This window comes from Ursus maritimus, unplaced genomic scaffold (genome assembly GCF_017311325.1).
Source record: "Ursus maritimus isolate PB19 unplaced genomic scaffold, ASM1731132v1 scaffold_2, whole genome shotgun sequence".
NCBI lineage: Eukaryota > Metazoa > Chordata > Mammalia > Carnivora > Ursidae > Ursus > Ursus maritimus.
In genome coordinates, this window is record NW_024424452.1 from 74347047 (window position 1) to 74365005 (window position 17959).

Sequence of the window (17959 nt, forward strand, 5' to 3'; positions counted from 1 at the left end):
CTTGCATATGAATCCATAGTTATCAAAATTAAAAAGTTCAGGGGTACCTGGGTAGCTCAGTCCATTAAGCATCTGCCTTCAGCTCAGGAAATGATCTCAGGGTCCTGGGATTAAGCCCCACACCAGGCTCTCTGCTCACTAGGGGAGTCTGTTTCTCCCTCTCTCTCAAATAAATAAAAAAAAATCTTTTTTAAAAAATTAAAAAGTTTAATATTAAAAATCTGGCTTTAACACTGTGATACAGAGATCCAAAGGCCTAATTCTAAGTTCAATATATTTCAATACTTCTTTTGTGCCTTTTAAGGTTGTAAAAAATACTTTGCAAGTACATGTGTACCCACATAGTGGTTATCATGAAAAAGACAAGAAAGAACAAATGTTGGTATCTATGTGTTGGTGAGGGTTTTTAGGGATCATATTGAATCTGCTGATCAATTTGGGGAATTAATAATACTAAGTCTCCCAACCCCTGAACAGCGTCTTTTTACTTAGATCTTGTGTAATTCACTTAAAGGCTGTTCCATTTCTGTAAGGTCACTACTAGTAATACCCCCTCTTTCGTTCCTGATTTTAACAATTTGAGACTTCTTTTTCTTGATCAGTTTAGCTGAAGATTCGGCAAGCGTGCTCTCTTTTCAAAGACCACACTTTTGGTTTTGTTGATTTTTTTTCTATTGTTTTTCTATTCTCTATTTCATGATTTCTGCTTTAATCTTTATTTCCTTCTTTCTGCCTCTGTTGGGTTTAGTTTGCTTGTCTTTTTCTGGTCTCTCAAGGTGAAAATTTAGGTTATCAATTGGAGATTTTTTTTAGTGTTTTTTTTAATTGAGTTTTCTGTATAACTTTTATACTATCATGATTCCCCTTTATTTCTTCCATCTCAGTGTGAATTCAACTGCTCAGTATTCTTATTCTTATATGAGATAAATGAATGTAAAAATAAAACAAAAAACTTCTTCCTAGTTACCTAAGGTCTTCAGTCTAGTATTGAGGTTTGTACCATTTATTGATGCGTATGTCTGCCCTTAGGATTAATGGCATGGTCATCTGACCAAGCTCTTCATGTAAACAGAAACTAATGAAGACCAGGAAGAAATTCAAACCTAAAATAGAAAGTGTCAAGTTTCCCTGAGAACAAACTTATGTGATGTCAAAGGTGGTAGAAAGGCCAAATAGAATAAAGGTAGGAAACAGAAAACTTTCTCACAAAATAATCTCCTAGATCTCACGAAATGCTCAGGATAGTATTTATTGAGTCTCCCCTAGCAAGTACAAGGTTATTAATATAGCTGGTATATTATTTGAATAAACAAACAAAAATCATAATTTAAAAAATAATAGCAAAGTCAAACATTCAAAACAAGTTTTTGGTTATTCTGTTTATTTCACTTAGGACACTCAGTGGACAATAACTCGGTTACTTAAAAGTCATTTCAATCAGGAATCTCTTTAGTCCTTCATCAATTATTTCGAGTGTTCTAGTCTCAAACACATTTCTTTCTTCTACAAACTTCTGAAAGAGATGAATACCTCCACCTACACCAAAATAATGTGCTTTGCTGGCCAAAAGCACCCGTCCATTCTTATCTAACAATCTAAGGAATGTCTGGTGCAAAGTACTGTAATAATCTGGATTGTAAATGGTTTCTGAGGTGAGAATGAGATCATATTTTCCAAAGAATTTCTCACTACTTAGTACAAGCTTACAAAACTCAGACCACTCCCCTGAAAAGAACCGGCATTTACATAATTCTTGTGCTACGTTTGATTTCCTGCATCTTTTCACATCAGGTTCATTTACGTCATTTCCTTCATCTTCCAACATCGAGTTAGCCACTACATTAGGTAAGGTTACTTCATCAATCACCATACTATTATAATCCTGAAAATGAATTTCTTTGGCCCCTCCCTTGAATGCAACTATACCCAGCAATCCTGATCCACAGCCAAGATCCAACACTTTTTTCCCAACAAATTTCACCTTGGCCTTTGTGAAATAAGCCAGCAGGTCAAAGGTACATTCCCAGATTTTTAAGCCTCCTTCATAAACACCTGTAATCAGATCAGAGTGAGAAGAAATGCTTTGTGAAACTATGTTTTCTCCAGGGAAGTTCTCTTTCAACAAGATGGTTTTCACTACTGATACATTAACATGTTGGGGACCTGGTAATGTTTCTACGACTTTGTTTTCTAACACTTTCTTTAAATCTTTAGGCATAGGATGCTCTTTGGCAACACTCATGGAGGGCTGTTTTTCATGTGGCTCCAAGTTACTTGAGCTGTCTCCTGCACTGAGTGAACTGTCTGTGTTTTGAGAGGATGCTGCATTTCCCACTGGCTTATGTTCCAACAAATGATCCTGAGGCCAGTCAAATTGTTCTGTAGAATATTTTTTGTCCCTATGTTTACCTTTTTTACTTTCTGAGACTGAAGACCCTTTGGAGGAATCCAGGGCCAAAGCTCCATCTCCAAGGGGTGTTGATTCATTTTCCAGATGGTTTTCTATAGTAAAATTAAATTGAAAAGTCATCCTCTCTTTAAAGGCACACAATCCTTAAATTCAAAGGAAGATTCTTCACCTTCTGGATAGAACTGATGACACACACATAAACCTGCTTCAATGACTCAGTTAGTTTTGTTGAGGATTAATTCGTCTTTAGCTGCTTATACACGGTTACAAATATTTACAGATGTTTCCAAATGACTTTTTAGAGGTCTTCGCTCCTCTTTCAAATTAGCTCTGGAGAAAACAAAGAAAATTGTTATTAAAAAGTAAAATGAGGGGCACCTGGCTGGTTCAGTTGGTAGAGCTCATGTGACTCTTGATCTTGGGGTCCCAAGTTCAAGCCCCACATTGAGCACAGAGCTTACTTAAAAATAAACAAATAAAAAAAGTTTTTTTAAAAAGAAAAAAGGATATATTTCACTAAAATGTAACATTAAACAGCCCCCTCCCCCCCCATACAGCTGCTTTTCCTGTAAAAGCTGTGAAGGGAGAGGGATACAGAGAACACATACACACACCCTTCAGGGTTCAAAAAATGGAGAAGAGAATAAACTGTAAAAACAAACAAAATGACAGCAGCACAACAACTCGAAAAAAACATAAAGTCCAAAACTGCCAAGCAGGAAAAGACAAGCCTGACTTAGTCTTTCACCTATCATGATCCTGCCCAAACATATCTACTTCCGAAACTGCCAGAATCTCTTCACTTCAGTCTGTTACTGTTTCAAGTAACAGCCCTCCAAGATTTTATTTTGGTAAACGAACATCCCTTTAAAAACATGCACGGGTATGCTCTGGTGTGGGTAATTCGTCCAAATGACCTTACCTACAAACATCTTGCGAGGGCCAGCAGCCTAAGTGTATGGAGAAGGAGAATTTTGAAGTAATTAGTAAAGATTAATTTGGTTTTAGGGAAACAAAATAAGGACACCGACTGGAAAGGCCCCTAGAAAGTAGGAGCAAATTTACTGAAACTCTTCACAGTATTTACTGTGCTAGATACTTTATATACCATTTGCCTCAATTTGCACAACTCCGCCAGGCGGGGTCTTCATTTCCATTACACGACCCGTACAAAGTCGGGTCGCACAGAGAAATGGGTAGAAAGGTGCCTGTTTCTACCCCACCGCTCCCTGGGGCTTGGATTCATTTCTGGATGCAAGTCCCAGGTCAACCGTGACCCCAGATGTGCAGTCTCAAAGCCCAATGGGACGGACAGTAGCAAATCTGGGGGCTTCCGCCCTCACCTCCCCAAAGCGCCTCAATGCAACGTTTCCAGCGGTCCAGACCCGAGAATGTTCGCAGCCCGGGAAGCTCCCAGAGCCAGCCGCTGAGAAACCCCGCGCCACGCCGGACCCTCGGGATGGAAAGCGCGTACCTGTGAGTCGAGTCCTCCGCCGGCCAGACAAGCCCGGCTCCCTTCCCAGCCGCGCGTGGCTCGAGCTCACCAGGAACGCAGCCCGCTTCCTCTCTATGGTACTGGCGCCGGCGGAGAGCTCGCAAGGCCTGCCGGGAGGGCGGGAGTTTCCGGTCTTGGCGGTGGCGGGACTGGTTTGAAGCTGTGCTGGTTGGCGAAACATGTCTCAGGAACGCGCGGTCCCGGCGAGCGCTGTTCCTCTGGAAGAATTAAGTAGCTGGCCGGAGGAGTTATGCCGCCGGGAACTGCCGTCTGTCCTGCCCCGGCTCCTTATATCCTTCATTGTCACCTACCCCCACAGAGGGGTGTGGGGCAGGTGTCCCAACCTGTCTCCGGCCTCGTCACACTTGCAGCCGGGCAGCGTTGTGTTCCTGAGGCCTGAACCCCCTCCTGTCCTCGCTAATGGGGCGAGACGAGTAAGCGAGGGAGAGGACGGCGAACGGGGGCGGGGGGACCATGGCTGCCGTGACCGAAGGCATGCCTCCCTTTGGCACTGGAAGGGCTCCCACTGCTGTTCCGCCCTGATTTGGGCAGTGGGTGTGGCGTTTTCTTCCATTTCTTTGTGCCTTTGAGTCTTTCTGTGTTCGTCACGTGGAATTAGGTGTAAATACCTTTGCTTTGGGTAGCGGGGGAGGTAAGCACTCAGACCTGACCTGTAAGGTGAGCTCTAACTGCTGACAGCTGGGTGAGGTAAAGAGAGAGATGCTCTGAGCTTACCTCTAGGATGGTGAATATGGATACCTTCCTCAGTATTATGGGAATTAAAGGACGTAGATCTGCCATGGTGCCAAGTGTGTAAAAGATGTCCAATAAATAAAAATGTTCTTCCTCTTCTCGGACCTCTTTTCCTTGGTTGGTTACAAGGAGTTGCTTCCTTTTGTAATTGGCTTTCACCTGCTGAATCTGAGTTACTTAATGCCTCCGTTGTCCAAGTGCATACTGTTTTTCTTGTTGTAGATGTACCTGAATCTGAGTTACTTAATGCCTCCGTTGTCCAAGTGCATACTGTTTTTCTTGTTGTAGATGTACCTGTTAAAAAAGTAATTTTTTAACATCTTTGAGCTCACCTTCAACATAAAGCTACACTTAAAAGAAAAAATGACCTTCGCTTTAGAGAGTCTCAAGGAATTTTTTACATCTAAAGGCAAATATGTAGAAGCTTTTCACATAGGCGTTGGCACAATCCCACTTAGATACCAAAGGCTTTTCTTGGTAATTGTGCAGATTCGAGATCGCTGTCCTCAAGGATTTTGATTTGGAAAACACATAGCCATCCTCCTACTCCAAAACTTTTACTGGGCACATAATACATACCAGGCAGGGTGTTAGGCTTTGGGGGAGCAGAGATGAGGAACATGGTTCCTCTTTTCCCCCTCAAGCTTAGGGGAGACTTCAGTAATTGAAAGTCAACATTCCCACTTGATTTTGCATCTCAGACTTAACATTCAAAAGAACTTAAACCTGTTCTTTCCTCAGTTTTCAACACTTTTCAACGGATGAAACATAAGTTTTTAATAAATTATAGTCACATCACCCAAACATTATTTTCATATTTTTCATTTTACATATTCTTTTCCAGTCTTTACCTGCATGTCTACATAATCATAGATTAGGTTTAATTTTGGAAGGGGCTAGAATTTTTTTGACCTTTGCCAAAATTTTTCTGTAAGACAAATTCGGCCCTATTGAACTAAATAAAATGAGTTAATGACTATACCCCTTTTTAATTGCTGCTGTAAAGTTAACATATGCAAAGTAAGATGTCAGAAGAAGAATCAATTATTGTATTAATGTGATAGAGCTATAGTTTGTTCATTTTTCTTGCTGACACATTCTTTAATACAATAAAAAATTTCTAACAATTCTTGATGGTATACAAGTATACAGTTTATAATGTGATTACTGCTAACTTTTGTAATGGACATAGGATAATTTGTCACATCTGTAAGTGTCTGCTATGTGCAGAAGAATTTCAGTCTGATAAGCTTCATAAGAGGCACACAAGTAACATGAAAAGAAGAAAGTGTTGAGTGACTTAATACAGGTGCAAATAAAATACTGGAGAGGTTGGAAGGAGGAAGAAATTTCTTTCCTGTTTTAGAAACCAGAAATCCATGGATTATTATAGTACTCTTCCTCTGTCAAAAGCATGTTAACTATATAAAGTTTGAAAAGACAATTTTATCCCTGCTAAATATTGAAAGTATTTCCATGAAGTATTTTCATTATATTATAGTTTGTTTACCTAAGAACATTAAATTTTTTTTTTTAAGATTTTATGTATTTATTCGACAGAGATAGAGACAGCCAGTGAGAGAGGGAACACAAGCAGGGGGAGTGGGAGAGGAAGAAGCAGGCTCATAGCGGAGGAGCCTGATGTGGGGCTCGATCCCAGAACGCTGGGATCGCGCCCTGAGCTGAAGGCAGACGCCTAACCGCTGTGCCACCCAGGCGCCCCAAGAACATTAAATTTTTAAAGGTAAAATTAAGCCAGTAATTTGAGTTTAATTTCGATTTCTTACTGATCATTGCCTAAACTTCAACTTTTTAAGTTTATTCTTAGCAGGGAATATCCTATTACTGTGATACTAGTATCTTCCTTAATTTTTTTACTCTATGTATCAGCATTCCGACAATTGGATCGAGCATATTCGTAAGTAAAATTATCTTGTTTGATTTACTTTGATGTCATTAAGGTCTGAGTCCTACATGTCTCAATACAGTTTCGTATTCCCTTCAAATGTACTCTTCTAGTATTGTTACAGCCTCTGTAAATTTCAGTTACTTAAAATGACCAAATTCCTTCAGGCTGTAGTACTTAAAGTCTTAAATTCTATTTTGGATGGATACCAGAACTGTTGATAATGCCCATATAAGCGCATTGAAATTTTAAATGTTGTTAAACTGGCTAGACTCACATAAAACAAATTGCAGTCTGCTTTCAGGTTAACTTTCTCATCTCTCTGTTCTTTCATCTTACTTGGCTTATTTATTTACTTAGGAGAAGAGATGAGTTAAAGACTAGACTGCACAGTTTACTCATATTTTGAGTTAGCTTATTAACGTTTCACTTGGTTGTGGATATTTATAATTTTCAATCTATGTTGCCTGTTGGGTCTAATTTTTTTAAGTAATAATTATTTTTTATCCTAAGTATATATATTTGAAACATGCAGAAAATCAGAAAAGATAATTAAGCATCCATTAATCTGAAATGGTTAAGATTTTGGTATAGAACATTCTCATTTCGATTCTATACATTCTTGCCAGGCTATCTATTATTCTTTGTGTATACATGTTTATATATATTAAGATTGGTATTATGCTATTTTGGAAGCTTGATCATTTAACCTTAAAGTATTGTGAATGTTTTTTCATGGTTTTAAATGATCTCTAATAATAATTAATGATAGAAAATCCTATTCAGTAGATGTACCCACATCCATTAAGTGGTCCTCAAAGGTTGGACATACAGATTTTTTCTTTTTGAGATTTTGTTTTCTTGTTATTATTTCAGATACTTAATAGTTTCTCTTCATAGGGGTGCCTGGGTGGCTCAGTCGGTTAAGTGTCTGCCTTTGGCTCAGGTCATGATCTCAGGGTCCTGGGATCGAGTCCTATGTCGCTCAATGGGGAGTTTCTCCCTTCTCCTCTCCCTCCCCGGTCATCTCTGTCTCTCTCAAATAAATAAAATCTTTTAATAAACATATATATTTATTTTTTTAACATAGAAAATGGCATTTTGAAACCGTACAAAGCTTCAGATCGGTAGTAGTTACATATTCTTGCATTTGGGGAGGGGCAGTGATTTTTGTTGGCTGACATGACTTAATATTCTTACAAAATACGTTATTATTTTGCTTTATAGAAATTCTGAAAATTATTGTGGAAATGTTTTTACCTCACATGAACCACCTGACACTGGAACAGACTTTCTTCTCACAAGCACTGCCAAAGGTACAGTACTATTACCATCTTAATCAGTCTACATGTTATAAAGACTGTTTAAATCTAGCCTCAGTTTTAGATCATTTATTCTTAACTGTGGCTTCTTTTTTCCTAATGTATCAGATATATTTGAAATACAAATAATTTCGTGAGAAATAGATCTCATGTGAGAACATGATGGTGTTAGTGTGATCATCAGGTGATTAAAAACTAATAATTTTAAGTAGTATAGATTCTTTACTAATTGAATTTACATTATTTTTAACTAATTTTAAGTACTTCTGTATTTTAAAGCAATTCAGTGAGTATTTGGGATGAGTGATGAAGTTAGCTAAGATCTTCTCTGTCGAGTTTATTAATAATTGTTAAATTTCATTGTCTAGAAAAAGGGAGCCGATCTTTAAAAAAGATTTATTTATTTATTTATGTTAGAGACAGCACAGGAGCTAATGTGGGGGAGGGGCATAGGGAGGGGGAGAGAGAGAATCCCAAGCTGACTCCCCGCTGAGTGTGGAGACCTATGTAGGACTCGATCTCACAACCCTGAGACCATGAACTGAGCTGAAACCAAGAGTTGGACACTCAACTGACTGGGCCACATAGGCACCCCTGGAGCCAAATTTTATTAGAGAAGTCTTAGAATTAAAGAAAGGCTGGAATGTTGGTAAAATCAAATAACAAAGAGAAAACATTAAGTTTACCAACTGTGTTATTATCTTTTACTCTACCTGTTTCCTGTTACCTTTTAGATATAAATGGTATACTTTTTCTCTGAAAAGCACAGGCATTTTTTTTTAATTGAAGGAATTAAAGGTATTTTGGTGCCAAAAATTAAATATTTTTTAAATGATTTCTAAGTTTAGCTTTGAAGCAGATAATCATCAAAATTCCTGTTACTCATATTCACTAGATTGTTCTCTATCTAAAAGTTTCTTAGAATTTGTTCTTGACCACCAGAAAAAGATCCAGCTGTTACATAGATTAAAATAAGGATGTTGAGTGTTAGCTTGCCTTTGGGAAACAATATCCTCCTTAATTACATTGTGTTGTTATTCTTGCAATTTTTAGGCCATTTAAATTGTTTAGAAAAATCTTTCACAGATGAAAAAACTTAGTTCTAAGGTCACGTACAGTACCTTTAACCCAGGGATGATATTTTGAGTTGATCAAAAAGAGGAACTGGTTAGAATACAAGTGAATAGGTAATTCAGCACAAATTTATCATCACCCCCAGAAAATACACTTATAAACACCCATACGAACGTTGATTGCTTAAGACCATCGACTTCTATTATGTGGAGTAGCGCTTACCTTTGTTACAGCACCAAAAAATGAACTTTGAGTGATTTTTTTACGTGGATGTTAAATAAATTCAAATTACAGAAATGGAAAACAAATCAATTTCTGCCTGAAGCTTTTAAAAGATTGTGTTATATGACTACTTTATATATATAAAAACATATATGTTGTTTACTTTATTAAGTGCAGTTGTTAAGCTAGATAATATCTAATGGCTATTTCTAGTGAAAAATTGAATTTTTTTCTTTAAAGATATGTTTTCCCTTTCTAGTGTTTTCTGTTACTTTTTATAACATATTTGCTTTTCACAGACTGTGAAATTATTTGATGACATGATGTACGAGTTAACCAGTCAAGCCAGAGGACTATCAAGCCATAATTTAGAAATCCAGACCACTCTAAGGAATATTTTACAAGTATGTAAAATTTATTAGAAAAGGTATAGGGGAAGAGCTTAAACAGTGTAAGGATTTTTATACTGATATTGATTAACTATATATCCTTTATAGTGGCCCGATGCTGAAATTAAATTTATAGAATTAAAGATATGAATGCAAAAAAATAAATTTTGTATTTTTTCATGCTGAGTAAACACCAACTTGTGTAAGACAACAAGTGATCAAGATAGCTTGCCCTACCTGTAATTTCAAAGCTTATACATAGAACACCTGCCATATGCTTTGATGTGTGGGTTAGGATTTTGACTTTTTTAAAAAACCAAATGGCTAGCCAGTTGTTCCAGTATTTGTAGTTCTGATAGACTAAAGTTCAATGAAAGAGGAATAGAGTGTCCATTTTGTTCACTGCTGTATCCTTAGTACCCAGCATATCTGATACATTTTTATGTTTGTGAACAGAAACATACTGTGAATGAAATGTCTCTCCTTATTTCCAGACAATGGTGCAGCTCTTAGCAGCTCTTACAGGATGTGTTCAGCATGTCTGTGCCACACAGGAATCCATCATTCTGGAAAACATTCATAGTCTTCCCTCTTCAGTCCTACATGTAATCAAAAGTACATTTGTACATTGTAAGGTGAGTGATGAGTCTAAGTATACTTTAAATGGCCTGAGATCCACAGGCAAAAGGGCTGAGGAAAATAGTATTTGACATAAGATTTTACAAATTAGCCTGTATTACTGGAGTAAGCTTTTCCATAGAACAAAGAACCATGGACAGACATACTTTATTTTATTACAGTTCGCAGATAATGTGTTTTTTACAAATTGGAGACTTGTGGCAACCCTGTGTCCAGCAAGTCTGTTTGTGCCATTTTTCCGACAATATTTGTTTGTTTCGTGTCTCTTTGTCACATTCTGGTAATTTTGGCAATATTTCAAACATTTTCATTATTATATTTGTCATAGTGATGTGTGATGAGTGATTATGACTTGCTGAAAGCTCAGATGATGGTTAGAATTTTTTAGCAATAAATATTTTTAAATTAAAGTATATACATTTTTTTCAACATAATGCTGTTGCACACTTAACAGACTACAGTGTAATATAAACATAACTTATATGCACTGGGAAACTAAAAACTTTACCTAACTCATTTTATTACAGTAGTCTGGAACTGAACCTGAGATATTTCGGAGGTGTGTCTGTATGTAAATATTTGTTTCAAAACAGGTGGTTATAAGGAAGTGATTAAAAATGGGCTTTTGCGGTTTTGTTTTTGTTGTTTTATTCTATTTCCTTTCTATAAAGGAAGAAGAGTTATGGATTTGTGTTGAGTCACAGGAATCCTGAAATTGTGCTGTCATGGCATTGGTGGTTCAGATGAATTCCTTAATGATTAGGTGCCTATAAAAGGACACCAGCGCTTTTGTAGTCCATCTCTGCATTCCTGAAATAGCTTAAAGCATAAAAGCTGGCCTAGGATTTGTGGGTCACAGGCAGTTTTGATACTGATATTCATTGGGCGAATAAAATCACTGGTTTAACTAATGCTTCTCTTTGGTGATAGGGTGCTAAAAGTCATGTACCTGACCGAACATTATGTATCTCCCTTTTAGTTCTATATTTGCAAGGTCTCGGAAGTCAGAGATCATGCTTTATACACGCGTGCGTCTCTTGAAGTACACTATATATAACGGATGGTCACTAAACATTTATTTAATGAGTAAATATGTGATTCAGTAGAAAGCATGGAAGTTATGAGCTTTGATGGAATGAGTTAAAGTAAATTTGGCTCTTGAGCTTTTTTATGATTTGGTATTTCTCTCATTTTTATTTGTGACCAGGATAGTGAATCTGTCTATTCTGGGCATTTACACCTAGTTTCAGACCTTCTCCAGGCTCTTTTCAAGGAGGCCTATTCTCTTCAAAAGCAGCTAATGGAGCTACTGGATATGGTTTGCATGGACCCTTTACTAGATGAAAATGATGATATTTTGAATATGGTAATAGGTAAGTGAGAAAACTTCCTACTTAGTATGTGACATACGTTGACTAAACTGTATATCCATTAAATTATTGAACCCAACATTGTTTCTAATGCTTCATGGTATTTTACTCATTAGGTACAAAAAAATTTAAATCCTACCTGATAAATTTTTAATCTTCTAAATATTAGAATTTATAAAATTGATGTGTGATACCTTAACGTAGATTTGTATATTCAGTTAATGTTCACTGTACATGATTTTCCACAGTGATTAACAAAAAAAGTCATGCAACTTTATACCTTCTAAAGTAGTCCAGATTCTGTGGCAGTAGCTTTCAGAGATTTTAAACCATAGTTCAGTAAGAAGTGAAGTTTGCATTTCCTTCCAGAGCACATATAGTTGCATATGTATGTGTATATTCGTGAATGGGTATGTATACGCCACATTTATATATTTATTATATGTAAAATAATGTACCTTGTTATATGTAATGTTTCATGTAATGTAATGTACCTTGTTCTGTTTCATTTTTAAAGAATTGCTGATTGCTGCTTTTTAATTATATCACTCTCCAATGCATTATAACCCAGAGTTTGAAAAACAGTAATGTGTAAGGACAAAGATTTCATTCATAGCTTCGGTATAAAAGAGTTAAGTTGGCTTTGTGCAATATATCAGGTACCTCTTGCTCTGTAAAAAACCACCCCGAAATCTAAATCTAGATTAAAACAACTACTGCTTTATTTATCTACGATTCTGTGAGTTAGCAGTTTAGGCTGGGCTCAGCTGGGACAGCTTTCCCTGCTCCACGTGGTACAACTGGCTTGCTCACTCACAGTTTTGCAGTCAGTGACCTCACTCACATGTGGCTGTTGGCAGAGGCGGAAGCACTGAGCACATCATCCAGGAGGCTAGCCCAGGCTTGGTCACCTGATGACGGCCTCAGGGTCATCATCAGGAGAGGACAAACCCCAGTGTGCAAGTGCTTTTTAAGTCTTTGCTGGCTTAATAGTTATTATTATCCTGTTGACCAAAGCGAGTCATATAGCTAAGCCCCAGATCAGTGTGGAAGGGAACTGCCTAGGAGTGTGGACACAGAAAGGGGAGTCACTGGCCATTTTTACAAATAAAATGGAAGAGTAGAAACCTTTCATAAATACTGTGCAAATTTGCTTTAATTCTTCCTTGTTTGGTATTCTTTCTTTTGCAGCTCATTTTATCATTTTGGATTAGAATATCTATAGAATATTTCAATTATAATAGGGCACAACTTTTATTCCACCAAACATTTTATTTAGGTCATTTAGTTTTATTTAGGTAGGTATAAATGCCAAAAGTTTATTTTCTGTAATTTGTAAAGACCATAAATCAAAAGTATGACACTTATTTTTAAAAATTATTTGAAAGTTTCTTTTTCTAACTGCATTACCTATTTTAACAAATGTCAAAATTGGTCAGTAGGTAGTTTTAAATATAGGAGAAACTCACCCCATATGACATTTGAATGTCCTAAGAGTTCTGTTATCTTTTGTTGTAGTTATTCATTCATTGTTGGATATCTGCTCTGTTATTTCCAGTATGGACCATGCATTTCATGCCAATACTTGGAAATTTATAATTAAGTAAGTTTTTTTTCTTTGCTTTTACTTTTTGTAGTATATTTTCCATATCCCAAATCTTAATTATTCATAAGTTTTTTATATTGCATTTAAAACATTTTGTATGGGTGTGTATAAATAATGTTTACTGACACTGCTGTCTGATTAATCCAGATATTGTACGTGTAGCTTGCAAACCAAATTGGACCTCTTTGCTGCTTCTAAAATTAAAAATAAAAGTTCTCTTTTGTTACTAATACTTTTTTTTTCTTTTTCAAGTTATTATTTAAATTCAAATCCGTTAACATATAGTGTATTATTCACTTCAGGGGTAGAATTTAGTGATTCATCGCTTGCATGATGCCCAGTGCTCACAAAAGTGCCCTCCTTATGGCCCATCACCCATTTAGCCCATCCCCCACCTACCTCCCCACCAGCAACCCTCAGTTTATTCCCTAGAGTTAAGAGTCTCTTATGGTTTGCCTCCCGTTAGTACTTCTGAAATAATGGGCCATGGGCCTTAACCACTTGCCTACTGCTACTGGTATTTAACCCATCAGGTGTTTTATTTCCAGGCTTAGATAAATTAATATTTATAGGTAGAGCTGAATATAATCCCTTTATTATATGTCTTGGAGTTGTTCAAGTTTAATTCCATTTATAAAATAATTGTAGCTAGAGTGGTATGAAAAGTTACTGGGGAGAGGGCCAATAGTGTTCATCAGATTTCTGGGGATGGGAGGAGATAGATTTGAGATGTAAAAATGGCTAAGAACCTCTACTCTGTACACACGCATAAAACAGTAAAGGTCAGTGTAATATTTTTAGGTCTTAGGTGCTTTTCTTGAAGGAGATCATTAACTTGCCAACAAGTAATAGTGCAGTAGTTAAAAGTGTCAACCCAGAGCTATTCTGGATGTGCTAGAATTCATTCTGAAATCACTTACCCTTCCTGAACGCTTGGGCAATTTGGTTATCTTCTCTGAAACTTAATTTGCTCATCTGAAGATGGAAGTAATTAAAATAGCACTTTCTTGGTGGCTTTATTTTATTTACTTATGAAAAAAGATTTTATTTATTCGAGAGAGAGAGCACAAGCAGGGGGAAGGGGCAGAGGGAGAGAGAGAAGCAGATTCCCCACTGAGCAGGGAGCCCGATGCGGGGCTCAATCCCAGGGCGCCGAGATCACGACCTGAGCCGAAAGCAGACTCTTAATCGACTGATGAGCCACCACGTGCCCTTTGGTGGGTTTATAGTGAGAATTATTGAGTTTATCGATACGAAATGCTAAGAACTCTGCATGGCACATAGTGAGTGCCCAATGAATTGTCACATCACCATCATTACCATTGAATGTCTTCTACTCTTGTCCTCTTCCAGTTCGTTTGCCAGCCAGTGTTCAGTCCGATCTTTTGAAAATGTCAGTCAGATCATGTCACCCTACTGCTTAAAATCCGTCTTTTACTAAGAGTTACAACCTAATCCTCTCTGGCTCTACCTTCTTCACCAGCCCATCTCTGCTGCCTTCTCTCTGCTCTTAGTTCCTCAAACATACCAAACTCTCCTATCCCAGGGCCTTCTCACCACTCTTTCCCTCTGCCTGGGATGCTCCTTTCCATACTCTACACCTTACTGACTCCTGCTTATCTTTCAGTTCTCAGCTTAAGTGTTACATCCTCACGATAGTGTTCTTTGATATTCTTACCATGAGAATAAGTTATTTTAGATCTCTCTACTGTAGCTCCTGGACTTTTCTAGCTTAGCATTTATCACAACTGTAATTAATTATTCTTAAAATTATTCAATGTTCTGTCTTGTGCTAGACCAGAAGTTCCATGCAGACAGAGCAGAGATTGTGTCTTCATTCACTTCTCCATCCCCAGGGCCTCGCAGAATACTTGGAACGTTAGTAAGCGTTCAATTAATATTTTATAAGGAGAAGTAAAAAATTAGCCACTTAATAAGCTAACAGGACAGCTTCAGAGGTAAAATCAGCATGTCTTAATTATGCCATGTCTAATATATATGATGCATTGCGATTTTTACATGTTACTTCAAGTCATATTTTTACGGTCCTATGTTACTTGATGTGTTACTTGTGATTGTATTCTTTTCTTTTTTTTCATTTAGGCAGAGCCTTAAGCACCAGTCGGTTATAAAGAGTCAGCTGAAACACGGAGATATAATTAGCAGCTTGTGTGAAGACATTCTTTTTTCCTTTCATTCTTGTTTACAGTTAGCTGAGCAGATGACACAGTCAGATGTGCAGGTAAAATACGGTCCAACAGCACATTGAACGGTAGCTCTTTATTCATCTGGCAGTTACTAAATCTTATTGAATCTGTGGATCAGTTTACCTAAAAGGGTTTTAATTTGTTGTTGTTGTTGTTTCAATCTAGGATTATTTACAGCCCATAATTACTTTTCACCCCAAACATTGCATTAGACTCCTACCTGCTCTTATTCCCTCCAGAAACTAGCAGTAGGAGACACCCTCCCCCCCTTTTAGTAATAACTGGTTGGTCAAGGCATTCTCCTCAGAATCCTCTCATTCTTTTCTACCCTAGGTCAAAAGTCTAGCCCCTTAGTCCTGTATTTATCTAAGGTGTCTGATATAGCCACAGTTGGCCTGTTCTTCACCAATCCATTGCAACCTGTAGTGATGTGATATGTAACTATGTGTATGTATCCATGTTCTCAAATTGATGTGAACTTACATTTATTTTGGTTTCATAAAGTTATAGTGTTGAATTGGCATCACATTCATGACACACTGTATTATAAAAATTTATAACAAGTTTATTGGATTAATAGTTAATAGTTCATTTTCCTATAAAAGTTAATAGTTCATTTTCCTATAACAATTCTATACATAGTGCCTTTTGTTCTCAGACTAGCACTTTAAATTTTATTTAATTCATAATGCCCTAAATTATAGCATTAATAGTACTCAGGACCTAAGAGTTGTATGTGATAATTTCAGTGGGAAAATGAGTTAAATATTTCTTCTGTAAAGTAACAGTAACCTCCCTTCCCATTGTGGACTTGCTAGCGGATACAGGCCATTTCTTTGTACCTGTGCTCTTCCCCACCCGGCAGCTGTGGGAGTGGATGTGCAGGGGTTCCTCCCCTTCCGAAGCACTGGTTGCAACTCCTAGGGCAGAGGTGATCTGGAAGGACCGACCCAAGGGGAGGTTGGAAGTTTGAAAAAGAGTTCTGAAGTGGGTTAAAAGGAACTGAGGAGTAGCTTTAGGAAGTGGCTAACCTTTTCCTTCTTCTTTCTTTTCTCTTATCTGTTCTCCCCATCCTTTCTTTTCCCCTTTTCTTTTCCACCCCACTTCCTTCCATCGAGTCCCCTTGCCAGTTCCCTTCACTTTTCTGTAAGGAGGAGGCATTTGGTTGATATCTTGTGTCGTGGCAGAAAGGTTGTTCCTTCTCCACTTTTATCCTGTATGTCTGTATCCTCAATCCTGAACTCCTCTTTTCCCAGTTCCCTTTTTGCTTAACTTGAACCCACAGACTCTCCAGCTAGTGGTAGGAGAGTAAGATTAGAAGGGATTCGGGGCGGGAGATGGATGGGGAGAGCCCAAGCAAAGTGGAAAAGAAAAGAGAAGTCCTGAGGGTGCCTGACCAAGGTGGCTCTCTGTGCGCAAAGTTCAGTATATAAACCGCTTGTATGTAGAAATCAAAGAATTTAAGTTATAAACGTCCCTAACTGCCCAAGCAAATTTTCATGTTTTTCCTTGTGAAGATTTGGGACTGGTGAAGTGACTAGCACTACTCACTGTCCATTATCTGAAATAGAGCTTTGAGATGGTCTCTTTGGTTTCTCTATTCTGAACTCTAAATTCTGAGCAGCAGTGCCCTCTGCTGTTCACTATTGATATTTTTTAAAAGTCTTCCAAGCAGTTTTCTCACTTTGTTTTCAAAAACATCAAAATAAAAACCACCAGATTTAATAACTTATATGCTAATTATGAAAGCATACAGATGTATCAGTCCCTGTATTAGGTTCCTAGGACTGCCGTAAGACATTACCACAAACTGGGTGCCTTAAAACAACAGAATTTATTCTCCCACAGTTTAGAGGAGAGAAATCTGAAATGTCTCAGGAGAGCCGTGTTCTTCTAAAGCTCTAGGGTAGAGTCTGTTCCATGCCATTCTGTTAGTTTCTGGTGTCCCTGGCATCCCTTGGCTTAGAGAACTGGAGCTGGAGAACTCCATTCTCTGCCTCCATCATCACGTGCTGTTCTCTCCCCGTGTCTTCACGTCATCTTCTTATAAGGACACCAGTTGTACTGAATTGAGGGTATACCCTACTCCAGTGTAGCTTCAACCTAGCTAATTACATCTGTGATGACCCTGTTTCCAAATAAAGTCATATTTTGAGGTACTGGGGATTAAGACTGTAACATATCTTTTTGGGGGATACAGTTCAACCTATAGCAGCTCTAAGTTTGACAATTATTCTCTATTAAATCTTGAACATGGTTTCAAAAAGAATATTGTATTAGATTTTTTAACATTTAGTTTTTTATAAAGTTAGGGAAATTTATTTGTAAGGCAATTAATATAAATTTAATTTCCACTGTAATTGCTACCTTTTGTTCATATAATGCTTACAGAAATTGCTATTTAGAAAATAAACATATACTTTTCTACGTAATATATAGCTTATTATAAATGTAAATATATAAACAAATTTGTAAAAAGATTTATGTATTTATTTTTTTACTTGAGAGAGAGAGAGAGCACGTGTGCAGAGAGGGAGAGGGAGAAGTAGGCTCCCTGCTGAGCAGA

At 37.4% G+C, this 17959-nt stretch overlaps 2 protein-coding genes across 4 annotated transcripts in view; one reads left to right on the forward strand and one right to left on the reverse strand.

Annotated features, from left to right (window-relative positions):
* Positions 1 to 1233: 1233 nt before the first annotated feature.
* On the reverse strand, positions 1234 to 4013 carry METTL18 (methyltransferase like 18). Of its 2 annotated transcripts, XM_008695917.2 has the most exons (3): positions 3885 to 4013; positions 2410 to 2740; positions 1234 to 2052 (listed from the first exon to the last, which is right to left on the reverse strand). In XM_008695917.2, exons 2-3 carry the CDS (start codon positions 2528 to 2530, stop codon positions 1418 to 1420), a joined length of 756 nt encoding a protein of 251 aa, XP_008694139.1. In that variant the 5' UTR covers positions 2531 to 2740; positions 3885 to 4013; the 3' UTR covers positions 1234 to 1417. The 2 variants fall into 2 exon arrangements, with proteins under 2 accessions (XP_008694139.1, XP_008694128.1); XM_008695906.2 differs by having other exon boundaries at positions 1234 to 2740.
* Positions 4014 to 4055: 42 nt separating this feature from the next.
* Positions 4056 to 17959, forward strand: part of CUNH1orf112 (chromosome unknown C1orf112 homolog) — a 41064-nt gene continuing 27160 nt past the window's right edge. The window contains exons 1-8 of one of the 2 annotated variants that reach the window (XM_008695946.2): positions 4056 to 4195; positions 6537 to 6576; positions 7792 to 7880; positions 9482 to 9586; positions 10066 to 10206; positions 11418 to 11583; positions 13099 to 13183; positions 15290 to 15428. In XM_008695946.2, the coding sequence (XP_008694168.1) occupies positions 4085 to 4195; positions 6537 to 6576; positions 7792 to 7880; positions 9482 to 9586; positions 10066 to 10206; positions 11418 to 11583; positions 13099 to 13183; positions 15290 to 15428 (876 nt within the window). In that variant the 5' untranslated portion in view covers positions 4056 to 4084. Of the gene's footprint in view, positions 4196 to 6536; positions 6577 to 7791; positions 7881 to 9481; positions 9587 to 10065; positions 10207 to 11417; positions 11584 to 13098; positions 13184 to 15289; positions 15429 to 17959 lie in introns of those variants that run through there. The other variant, XM_040636199.1, reaches the window with a different exon arrangement.

What these genes read in the sequence shown, in the direction of transcription:
- METTL18 (XM_008695906.2), bottom strand. Translation starts at nt 2,530, where the DNA reads ATGACTTTTCAATTTAATTTTACTATAGAAAACCATCTGGAAAATGAA.